Source organism: Haemaphysalis longicornis, unplaced genomic scaffold, assembly GCF_048455015.1.
Source record: "Haemaphysalis longicornis isolate Haplotype H1 unplaced genomic scaffold, Haemaphysalis longicornis Haplotype H1 scaffold_1, whole genome shotgun sequence".
Classification (NCBI taxonomy): Eukaryota; Metazoa; Arthropoda; class Arachnida; order Ixodida; family Ixodidae; genus Haemaphysalis; species Haemaphysalis longicornis.
In genome coordinates this window covers 387,920,266-387,932,656 of record NW_027526203.1, presented here as the reverse complement: position 1 = coordinate 387,932,656, position 12,391 = coordinate 387,920,266, and the positions used below count along the sequence as shown (strand labels likewise).

At 48.1% G+C, this 12,391-nt stretch overlaps 1 protein-coding gene across 1 annotated transcript in view; it reads right to left on the bottom strand.

The window, feature by feature from the left end:
* Window positions 1–651: 651 nt before the first annotated feature.
* LOC144155247 (transcription factor LBX2-like) overlaps window positions 652–12,391 on the bottom strand; it is an 87,154-nt gene continuing 75,414 nt past the window's right edge. Inside the window, exon 2 of the mRNA XM_077686570.1 lies at window positions 652–5,028. Within this exon, the coding sequence (XP_077542696.1) occupies window positions 4,673–5,028 (356 nt within the window). The 3' untranslated portion in view covers window positions 652–4,672. The remainder of the gene's footprint in view (window positions 5,029–12,391) is intronic.

The following is a 12,391-nucleotide window of genomic DNA, read 5'->3' as shown; positions in this document are numbered from 1 at the left end:
GTGGCGCCGGTGATTTATTTATTTATTTATTTATTTATTTATTTATTTATTTATTATTTATTTATTTATTTATTTATTTATTTATTTATTTATTTATTTATTTATTTATTTATTTATTTATTTATTTATTTATTTATTTATTTATTTATTTATTTATTTATTTGTTTGTTTATTTATTTATTTATTTATTTATTTATTTATTTATTTATTTATTTATTTATTTATTTATTTATCATTTGTTGCTACAGTTACTTGAAAAAAACTGAATCGGAACTGGAGTTGTTAATATCCGGTTTCATTTCTCTCGCAAAGATTTTGTGAAATTAGGCAGAACTAATAACTGGGCGCGTACTGCAACGGATATTCACGGATAGCATGGCAGTAAAATTTTGCCACTCGTGATGCAGACGTCCTGTAGCATTTACATTCGCGTAAGCTATACGACAAATATGAGTTTTATCAGCACCCATTCACTGGTATACTGGTAAGGCAAGGCCTTTTTTTTTCTTATAGTGCATAATCATAGTTGCGTTAGCGAATGATACGCCTCATATAACGGGTCGCAAACCAGAAGCCACCACACTATCCACTAGACGAAAAGAACTCATTCCTTAAAGGAGTCTACGAGACACGAAGACGAGGGGCTGTGAATAAATCCGCATTTTATTGTTATACGCATTGTTCATTCAGGCATGAACACTACAACGTTTCTCGAAACAATAAGAATTATCACAGGATCGTTCAGTGATGCATACAGATGCCAATAATTCACAGCATTAACAGAGCATTGAATATGCAAGTAATAATAAACATTTAGATTTTTGTCATGTACTTAAATAGGAACTACTTACAATATGTAAAAAAGCACGAGCAACAGCGGATTTGTGACCGCGATGATTCACTGGTGTTTATTCTTTTCTTTTCTTTCTTTCCTTTCATTATTTTCGCTAAACATAGACTTCAGCGTGCATGGGTTAAGTTGCAACATGCAGTATGCACGTCTCGGTAGAGCCTATGGGCTCTGACTATCTCCGTAGCAAATGGTGCAGAACACAGGCACTGACACGGTCACATAAATGGTGACGGCAGCAAGATCCCCTTCTAGCAGTTTTCGGTCACAGGTGCGGTATACAGACGAACAAGAAATAGCTTGCTTGTTGTGGTTGTTGTTGTTGTCTTGTTCAAAATTAAGCCATTGTCTCAGATGCCTCTTTGTTTTTTTTCATTGCGTTCACCACCACTGTTGCACGGCTTCATTGCAAGGACAGAACTATAAAAAAAAGACTTGGTGACGTAGGCTTGTTTGTTTTTTTCACACGTAACAACACGCAAAGACACGACACAATATACTGTCGCAGCAAAGACAAAGAACTCTGCACAACAAGACAGGCTGCGCTGGTTATGTACAGTGTGTATAATGCGTTCCAAAGTACAGAGCTGTCGCGGTGACCTGTACTGTACATAGGCCTTTTATTTGGTGTGAGCCAGCTTCAACTTTCCTTCTCCAAAGCACCCAAAAGTAAATCAAGGTAACGTCAAATACACGCGTTCTAAATTGCGAGTTATTTGTCTCGACGAGCCAATGTCTCATCACTGAAGTAACGGCGGTGCAGTTTTTCCGACTATGCCCAGACAGAATGCTCGGGCGTGTGTTCCCGTTGCGGCCACACTCGTTCGTCGTTTTACTTGGGCGATAGTTTCGCCAAACAATGCCTAATTGTTTTGCGGAGCCATCACTATAGGCACAGAAAAAAGCCCACATAAAACGATCCACTCCTCATTGCTTTTACACCGTTGAAAACCGTTTCAGTGCGCGTGCATCTGCAGTGTACCGTTACTCCTGTGCGAGAAAGCGCGAGGAAAATTAAGGAACAGATTTTGTAATTCTGTACATGTTGAACAATGAGACTGGTGGTTTACACTCCTATTTTGTGACTGACATACAGAGTGACGAAAAAAAAAAAAGAGAATGTGATGATATGCTCGTGCTGGAGTTTTAAGATCCCGCCATACTTCGGCTCACCTCACATCCGTGAACGTGCCGCTTTCGTGGCGAAAAACACTGTTCCTTTTTTTTTACTTTTTGAAACTGTACTGTATTAGGCAAGGCTTACGAATATTTATTGAAATCGAGTGGCTGTGGGACGCTGTCAGTCCTTATTTGCGTTGCGTGCATTCACTTTTCTTCGAGAAGCATTCGACACCATACAAAATAAGGGGTTGAGTTTTTTGCTTTTTGTTGCCGGCGCGACCTACAGAAAAGTGTCGACGGAATGTGCGCGGCTGCAACGCTCACAGGTATTTCTTTACAATGAAACGTCTTACGGCGATGATAGGAGAGTATCCTTTGCGGTGCTGTTTTTCTTTTGATGCACGAGTATTTTGTTTCATTTTTGCCTATGCGCCTACATACATAAATATGAAGTTTAAGCGTGTTATAAATTAAGTACAAACAACATCGGTGTTGCATCATTACCTTTCAACAAAACGAAACTACCCGATAAAGTTGTCGAGTAAAGAAACCGATGATAAAAATGGTGGTTTTATACCGTGCTCCCATATTTTGTGAAATCTCCAAGTCGTAAAATCGGACGACCCGAATCTTACAGCGGACAGGCCGTTTTTTTTGTTGTTGTTGTTGTTGTTGTTGTTGTTGTTTTTTTTTTTTTGCGTTGTTCTTGATCTCTTTTGCAGTTATCATTTCGTTTCGTTTTCGGGTTCGGCTAGTTTCTCGATTATTATTATTTTTTTTTCATCAGGTGCAACGTGGTTGATCCCGGTCAGCTGGAGCGGACAAATAAAGACGGAGCGGAAAAGATGGACACTTAGTGAATAGAACAGCTGAGGCCTGCCGGCGGCTTTGCACGTTCGCGACGTCCACAGAGCTTCCTAGAAATGTCTGGACAAGATGTAACATATTTACACAGGGCATAGGGGCAGCCGCAAAGCTGCAGTGAACATACGTATGTACAGGACAAGGGCCTCTGCGTCGCAGAAGACCCTGTTGACCAGGCCAGTGAACGCGTCTCGCCAACCGACTCGCGGGTCCTCTAGGGGCTCTTCCAGCGGACGTAGCCCCTTCTTTATTTCTGCGCAGCGCTGTGCGTGGTCCGGGATGCGTGCTTTGTCTGGGCGGGGTTGAGAGATTGCACACGAAAATGGCAGAAGGATTGTCACTATGACCGATTCACCTAGACGTCTATATACATACTGGTGGCTCATCGTGAGCCTACTGGTTCGAGTACTGCTACGCGGGCACCTATCGATGTTTACACACATGCATGCTTCATTTTTGTGAACAAAAAAGGGATGTTCCTAAGCCTTCAGTTTCCTTCCTTCTCCCTGTTCTCATGCACCGCCCTCTCGAACATGCAGCGCCAAAATAGCCCTAACTGCCATAAAGAGCAGGGCATTTTTATTCGTACAAGCGTTTTTTTAAGGATCCTCAACACCTGTAGCGTCAGATGGCATGAACCTCTTCCGTAACCTGCAAAGCTAGCTTCACAGCAAAGCTGCGTCAGGATTGTGGCTTCGCTTTGCGAGCCCGAAATTAACTTGAAAGCAAACATCCTCTTCGTACACGCCCACACACTCAGTCGTTATCTTGCTCAGCAGACAAGTTCATCTGTGTCGGGCCCATTCGCGAGCGCCCACATTACGGCGAAGTGATTTTTTTTAGGAAAAGCTAGCTTTGCAGTATTTCAAAAGAGGTGAACAACAAAAATTTGCCCCGTTGTGTTATAATGCTATAAGACCTCAACGTTAAAGTTTTGCGAGACGTTTTGAATTGTCTTTCGTCAGCTCCAAGTTTCGTCTGTTTAGTTTCTTTAAAATATTTACGGTCTTTCCGCAAACAATGCCACGCACGAGAAAAGCTCTACCGTGGCAAGCTGTAATTTTAACTCACGCTATCACTCTGTGACTGCTGGGGGCAAGCCCACTGGAATATTTGCGCTCTTCGACGGTGAACGAGTTATCTTTGGTAGCTTGTCATGTGACGTTCCATCGTAGACGCTTTCCTCACAACTTGTAAGCATACAAACAGTTGGTGAAATTTGTAAAATAAAACTCGCATGCATTTAGCGCGACCTATCGATACGAGAAAGGAGGATAGAGGTACACCGACATGTCCAAGTTGACTCTGCAACTTGTACTTTCAGGTATAAGAAAAGGCTGCTGCAAAATACTGGTCCGTTGTACAGGTCCTGCCAAAATTATTTGCGCCCAACATGACAGCGGCCAAATCTGTACACTACGCAGGAACTGGACGCGAAATAAATACTCTTCCCGAAGCGGTCACAGCATCCTTTCCTTCGGCGCGATCCCGGCCACGTCACAGGCCGTCTGGCCAGTCTCTTACGTATACAAAGTGCAAGTAGGCTGAAATCTAGCTGGCTTGCCGTGCTCAACATGATGGCGGCGAGAGAGGGGAGAAAAGACGCGTGCATTGGGAAAACGGCGCCCACACTGAGCGCACAGTTCGCGGGTTCGCGTAGTGGCTTCGCGTGTGCACCGTTCGCACAGAATCCTGTAAAGCAGTGGCGACTGCGGCGTCGCCAACGCACTGTCCGACGAGTTACCCGTAGAAAGGCTGTCTCTGCACATGGAACCCATAGAAGGTATCGACAGTTCTGGTGAGAACTTTGTGGACTTTCCGAGAAGACCGCGGTGCTCACGGTCCGCTCGCAGCCTTGTGGATGTCCTTCTTGAAACTGCTGAGATCTTGTATGTTATCCAGTAGGGTCTTGTGAATAGTGTGGATCTTGGCAGCATCCATGTCCTTTTTGAGCTCTTCCATGTCCCGTTTGAGTTTCGCTCGCCGGTTCTGGAACCAGGTTATGACCTGGGCGTTTGTGAGTCCCAGTGACTGCGCGATCTCGTCCCGGTCCGCGGGCGACAGGTATTTCTGGTAGAGGAACCTTTTCTCCAGCTCGAAGATCTGGTGGTTGGTGAACGCCGTTCGCGACTTCCGCTTCTTCTTGACCGGCTGCCGGCCGTTGAAGGAGCCGCCATTCTCTCGGGAGGCGTCTGCGCAGAGGGGAACAAGGAAAACAAAAAAAAAATGGCGTCAGCTCAATTGTCCAGCTCCACACCGGCGCACGCACGCTCGCACCCTTACACACATACAGTCTTTTTTCAACCCCATTAAAGAAACTGGCGAACAACGCATACGAGGGCCGAAGAGCGATCAAAGTCAGGGTAAGGGTAATGGGAGGTGAAGGCAGAAAAATATCGCCCCTGAAACTGCCATCCTTTTATTATCTTTCTTGTCTAATCTTTATTGCAACTATAACAATTTTCTGGTGTTGAGTGCTATTAGCCCTCAGCCACAGTTGACGTATACATAGGGTGAGCGGAAATGTCGCTGGAAAGAACTCCGAGCGACACGTCCAAGACGTCCATAGCACTGTACACTTTTTTGTACAATTAGGAAATTCGGGCTTTCCAATATTTCTGCGCTTTCACCCGTAAGTACATGTACATTCAGAGCTATTCGCGGTTAAGTGTGCAACTCATGATGTTCACCAAGGCTTACTAAGAAAACACATGGCATTCGATAAACTGACACCTTAACTATATATAGCCCTACCACGCTCCTGCGCCCTGAGAGCGAAGTACGCAGCCGTTATGCAACCACAACTGTAGCACTTCGTGCAGCCCCGCAGCCAAGCACAAAGAGCATTTTCGACCCGTGAGGTCATGGCGTCATCCCCGGCATCGGATACACTCCGCACAACTGGCAGCGTCCGCGCCGCCACATGCACAAAGGCTGATCCGTAGCAACGTCTTAATGGAGTCCGAGAAAAGCCGAAGGCGTTTGCAACCGCGGAACGGGGCGACAGGAGGCGGGGGGCAGGCGGCCGCGCGACACGCGCCATTCAACGGCAGGTCGTCGCACACTGCCCGGGCTGCCACCGCCGACAATCGCAGTTTTCGGGAAAAAGGCTTGATTTATGACGCGCCCCTGCACGAGGAGCAGCGTTCTGGCCCGCCCCGTTCTGGTCCGCAGAACGCATCAGCACTCGATTAGTAGGGCCCTTGTTCATCTCGTGCACGGCGGCTTGGGGCCCCCAAAGAGCATCTTGCGCGAACACGGGGACAAGTCGGCGCTTTTCTTGCCGGAAGGGCCCCCCCTGCTCGCATTGTGCGCCGTCTCCCGAGGCTGTCCCGTTCGGTGATGTATCGACTTCGCTGCTTCGCGGCTCCAAAGTCGGCGGTCGAGGCGGCAGAACAGCCCGCAACGTGAGGCCGAGCCGCTAAAGCCATGCTCCCGCTGCCCCTGCCTCGACACCATGTGAAAGAGAGCGATTTCAGCACGGCAATTTGCTACACGAGGAGGCGGTCGGACAAAGAAGAGGGGCGCGGGAGTCGGCGATGACAGCAGGGGATCTCGTCACCTTAACAGCGTTTCTATGAACTCGGTCGGGTTCATCGTGCACAGGGCGGCGAAATGCAGGCCCACCGTTCCGCGGATCATTGGGCGGGCATGCAGAGTGCGACCAATTCCCGCTGTCGACGAGTGTCGGGACCAGCCTTTCGCAACCTGGGCAGTTTCCCGGAGAGCGAAGTCGCGTAAAGTGCAACTGACAGGGTATGACAAGCTGGGATGGCTGAGGCTTTGCGAAGGGAAATGAATGCAAACACCGCGGTTTTTTTTTTTTTTTTCTGGTTGGCAACGTCGGCGGGCTCATGAATGACGAGTTCATAAATTTCTGAGCTTAAAATGCTCAATGTGTCACCTAAAGCGACTGTCGAGGAGACCAAGCCTCTTGCGGGCTCGTTCGTCTTTGTAGAGGTAAACAGCGAAAATGTGCAAAAAAAAAAAAAAAAGTGAGCTCATCAATATATCTGTGCCCCGCGTTAATCGTTCGGTACCAGTTAACGCTCTAGGCATCTAATGCTGCCGCTTATTATTAGCGAGCTTTCGCGCTTCCCAGTTCGCGCAGCTTACAAATGCAGCGTTGTCAGCCCGGCTGTAGCCAAGCCAAAGCCGGATCAGAGCTGCCATGAAGCAACCCATAAGAAGCCGGGTACTGAGTCTGAAGCTGGCGTCGTCCAGCGGTCGGCTCGCTATTGTCGGCGGAGGCGCTACCCGCGCAATCAGGAGCTGTGCGGAGCGGGCGGTGCGTTCTCCAAATGACTCATCCCGGCGGTAGCACATTTTCACGTGCGCGCATTAGATTTCTCGCCAGCGCGTGCGTCGGCGGGCGCGGCTCGCCCTGTGAGACAGGCGGCCTCGCTGGGAGGAGTTCCATCCATTGGAACTAATTATCTCGCCCGACGGCGCTGCCTCGGCAGAGGCTTCTTAGCGTCCTCCCTGCTGCCGGGGCATCTACTTCCCAGCCCGGAAACGAGACCTGCTCGCGCACCTCGCCGGCCGTGCACGCTGACGAGCGCCGGCTGAGGTGACAGCGCAACGCTCCGCTGCTGCTGCGGCCACGAGCGGCAGATGGGCCCGCCCAGCGCTCGCTAGTGCGCCTCACTCGCCCGCACTGGGAAAGCAGACACCTTTGCGCTTTGCGGGAGAGCTACGGGGTGCCGGTGGTCGGTGGCCAAACACCCCGCTATGCCTTTGCCGGCATGGCCCTCCATTTTGACACCCCGAAAACGTAGTCACCCGCATTAAATGTAAATAGTTATTGTAAAATTATTTCGTTCGCTTGATTCATAGCTTAATTCCACCGCGTCTTTTAACGCTGAAAGTATTACCCGGCTTCTTATCAAACATCTGCGGCCACATATCAAGCGTCGCGCCCGGTTAGTGTGAGAAGGAGAATGCAGCGTCCCTCTCCCTCTCATCGAGGTGCGGCACTCTCTATAGTGCTCCGCACGCATATACAGTATACGAAACTCCCGCTGTTTGTAAAGTTCATGACAGCGTAGGACAGGCTTCATCCGTGCAACCCATTACCCATGGCCCTTTTCCGCTTGAAGTTCTCGAAAGTTCCAGTTTAAGCAACTATAGAGACATTGGTACGCAAAAAAAAAAAAAAACCGAGAGAAATGAAATCTACTATTCTTCACAACAGATGGAACCTGTCTATGAGAGTTGGTACATAATTGGTGAAAATCAAGGCAAACCTTTACGAAATATGGACACGAAAACTGAGTAAACGTTATTCAACAACGATAACAATACTCCCCTGACACATCCAAATGCATACGGTATAATGACTCAAGTCTGTTCCAATTTCTACACAAGGGCTGAAAAGCAGTTCTATAAGCGGGGAAATGCAGGTCGAAGGACAGAACGCAGTGGCACGCTTTGTCCTTTCTGCGCGTATTCCGCTACATTATCACTGATTTTCAGCAGTTATGCACGAACTTCCGCAGATTTAAGAGATTCTACGGGACGTTTCTAGTTCACCAACGTCCATTCACTTTAGAACGTTCTCTTTGAAAAAAATTTCTCAGGAGTGACGGTAAAGGGCCAGCTTCACTGGATTACGGAACTAAACACCAGTGTGCTCCTACAGCGGTGCATTGCAGTCCCATTCATCGCTACTAGCTTCGGATCAGAGCTAATTGATTGATGGTGGTGTTTAACGCGCCGACGCAACCCAGGCGATGAGGCGCGCCGTAGTGGAGGACTCCGGATTAATTTTGACCACCTGGGGATCTTTAACGCACGCGCCGAAATCTCGTACACACGGGCGTTTTTGCTTTTTGCCTCCATCAGAAAAGCAGCCGCCGCGGCCGGGAATCGAACCCGCGACCTCGTGCTCAGCAGTGTAACGGATCAGAGCTAGATCCCCTTCTTATTCTGCATCGTCCGATGAAACATCGGGAGACACCCGTTCGCTTTTCTTTTCTTTTCTTTTTTAAACACTTACAGAGCGTTCCTTGCAACACTTGCATGCAATCACTTAGACGACGGTGCGATATATCAAGGTCTCGACGCCATTCCTCATGAGATTTTTAGCCAAAATTAGTGCTTTTAAGCCTTTTTCCGCTTTCCAGCATGTTATCAGGCGACACACCTTGATGGTGGTACCACAGAAGCGCTGCTTCCAGCCTGGGAGGGCTCCCTAAGTGTAGAGGGGCAGAGCTGTAGTGTGGGACGAGCGCTATAACTTTAGCCGTATACTCGCGCTCTGCCATGGAGGCTATATTGTGGCGATAAACAGGCTGAAAGCGACCGTTTTTGTGAAATACGGGAGCAAGAAGCGGCAGTTCTTTCTCTGTAATCGTTTTCGGTTTCAGCGGAGTAGTGGCCGTGTGCGCACGCCTCCAGCGCAGGTCGGCCGTGTAGGGCGAGAATGCGGCGCTTTTGTTGACTGTCGCCTCATTAGGAGACATGGGCGCTTGTACGCGGCGCCTTGATGAGTAGCCCTCGTTATCCGGCGACGCTGCTGCGGGCGAAAGCATTGTTGACGACTCGAGACTTGATTATGGATGTGTCGTGTGTGCGCCCGTCCTGGTGGCTAATGTCCCCTTCATTCGAGACGCGCTGGGCTCACGCCGTATGCGCCAAGAATAATGACGGGTAATTTGCCGCTTCCACGCTTCGACGTGGGCCCCACGTTAATCTCTCCCCTCTTTCCTTCTCTCCTCACTTTTCATCTTTCATTTCCGCCCCGACGACGCGTATGTAAGTTGAGGAGGCGGCTCCCAAGACAACGGCGCTGCGAGTGGAACGACGGCGCGCCGTCCTTCGCGGCCACCGACATCCTGGGTTTGACATGAAAACGAACAGTTCAGGCATAAGGCTCACGTGAGTGTTCCGGTTCCGTGCTACGTCAGGGATGAGCGCACTCGGTCACAGAAACATGCTCTATTCTGAGTATCAGACGGGCTATTTAAATACCTTGACAAATTTTTTGCAGAGTTTTTGTGGATACGAAACGTACGTAACCAGACATCGAGCCTGCTCGAGCTTGTTTTTATTTAGCGCACGAAGATGCGTTCCTTCTCAGGATCTGCTTAGGCCTGCACGTTTAAAATGAAAGGGGCGTGCAAGCCAAAACAGCGAACTTTTTTTTTTTTTTAAGGGCAGACTTGCTACTATATGAAGGACAAGAAAGAGTGAGACCACATGACAGCACCTCCCTGTCGTCTAAAAAAAAATGAAATTTCCCGCAAACGCGTAAGGTGCACGCAGTGCATGACAGAAGAAATGTCTTTGATCGCAGCTTTCACCTACTGGTTTTCTTTGGTTGCACTGCTGCTTCCAGATTTCAAAGCACGTTAAAGATGCCAAGGGGATCTAAATTATTCCATTGACCTGCCCACGATGCCTCAAAGCCTATAGTTTTAGCATTGACGCACAGAATAGTTCTTTTTTAGCTTTAACGCGCAGAATTATTTTTTTAAACAGCTTTTTAGTGAGCCTGTTAAAATATCTCATTAATATGCTACAAAGCCTTATTAACTGATATTCGAATAGTTGTACAAGCGAGTGGCGACACTACACAGGCACTCAAAACAGACCCACTCAAGCTCGGCCCAAACTTGTGGTACATTTTTTTTTTGCTTTTGTAATGGGAAATAACGGTCAGCAAAAACAAAAATAATTCCTCAACCGTTCAGTGACAAATTCAAGACTTTGTTAAGCAGGGGTTATTTTTGTGTTGGTTTCAATTGTTAACCGCTTCATGGGTACATTTGCTTGTTTGAGCTATTGCAGCGTTTCCTCCTTTCTGTGCTTTTTTTTTTTTTTTTGCAATGGTTGATGAATATACTCACGTTAAATTTAACATCTAGAGCGTTGATGCGCTGCATGCGGACCCGATGAATTTACTCCCTTTGCGTACCTTTTGATGTCTTAAATTGCGCTAAATCAGTGCTTCTGCCCAACCATGTGTTTTGCCATAACACCGTTCAGCTTGAGTCCTGGAAGCTCGTTCCATCGCGCAACGTACCATCTGTTGTTGCCGTTTATGTTGGGATAGAATCGTGGTTTGTGAATCAGTTGAGAGTAAATGATGCCTCACGTGCGTTTTTCCTCCACTGCACACTGGGCATACCAAAACCGTAGTCCGTTTCGAGTCCTCTCCGTTGCAATGCTTCTAAGATCTGTGGTAAAGCTGACTTGCAAGCAGTCCCGCCATTGTATGCGTATTCGCTCTACATGGACGCTGAACAAATAAATTTTGCATCGCCAGATTGCAATCCACTGGTACGTTGTGAGCTGGCGTGGTTATAATGCAAGAAACATGCAACATAGTTAAATGCTGTATCAGAGGTCCTTTCCACATAGTACTGTTTTTGGTGTTTGGTGTTCTTGAGATACTAGTGAAAATAAAAGCTAACGATCCAGCACAATTTGGTTTTATTTTTCATACTACATAATAGAGAGTGAAGCTCCGCCGCTGCTCTAGAGATCCGTATACACCCTTCTGTGTGATATTCGACAACGCTGTTGAATGCAACCCAGGCGCAAGGCGGGACTCGTTCCAAAGTTTGTTTCATTAAACTCGAAATATAAAAGGAAATGCCTCAGGCTTGTATCGACCAGCCAACAGAAAGTTTTGGAGAAATTTAATGTAAATGCAGAAAAATTCAACGTAGTAGCCCACGAAGTGCATCTTGGACAATCTTATTGACATCCTTGTTCCCACATAGGATTCAGCCGGGTGCTCGGAACGTACAATGCAACGAAAGACCGGAGAAAGATTTACTTGCAGCCGCATTTCACGGTTTTGACACAAATGTGCCTTACATTTCTACATCCACGAAATATTGACAGAGTTAATCGACCTAAATCATATGGGATTAGACGCAAACACCGCGGCAGCTCGCACTGGCACTTCACACACGGATTTCCAAAGGTTTTCGAACTGTATCGTTATTATCCGTGGTTTCGCGCTTTATTGGGCGATTTGCAACGCGTTGATTCTCGATATACATCGTCGTAGGTTTTGTTTCCGTAACCTAACAACTGAGTAATCATGGCGCTTTCCAGTGGACGCACCTAATCTGGTCCCAGAAGCATCTACCAGGCCGGTCAGCGCGTGCGCCTTGGTTCGTAATCCTGATGCGTGAAGCAGCTCCTTCCCACCCCCGTTACATCCCTGGAAGTGGTCTGCTGCCTCAACGACGCTCGAACAAGATTTCCGAAGCCACTTCACCGCAACATGAACCCTGCATGCGCTCATGCCAGCTGGCCATGCAGGATGCCGTCAAGGCTTTCCGCAGGCGATTAGGGAGAGGGGCAGTGCATGGCTGGCGTTCGCCTTGACGTCATACTTCTGCGGTGTGCCAGGAGTGATCGTATGCTCATCTCGCGGTCTGCCTTCGCACGGAGGACCGCGTGCTGTACGCATGCGCGGTGCAAACTGCGGTAGCGGCGCGCGCCACCTGGTCGCGGCTTGTAAAGCGCTCTCCGGAAATGAATGGTTGCGAAGCGGCTAAGGTGCGAATGGCGTGCTGCCCATGGGAGGATTCGGCC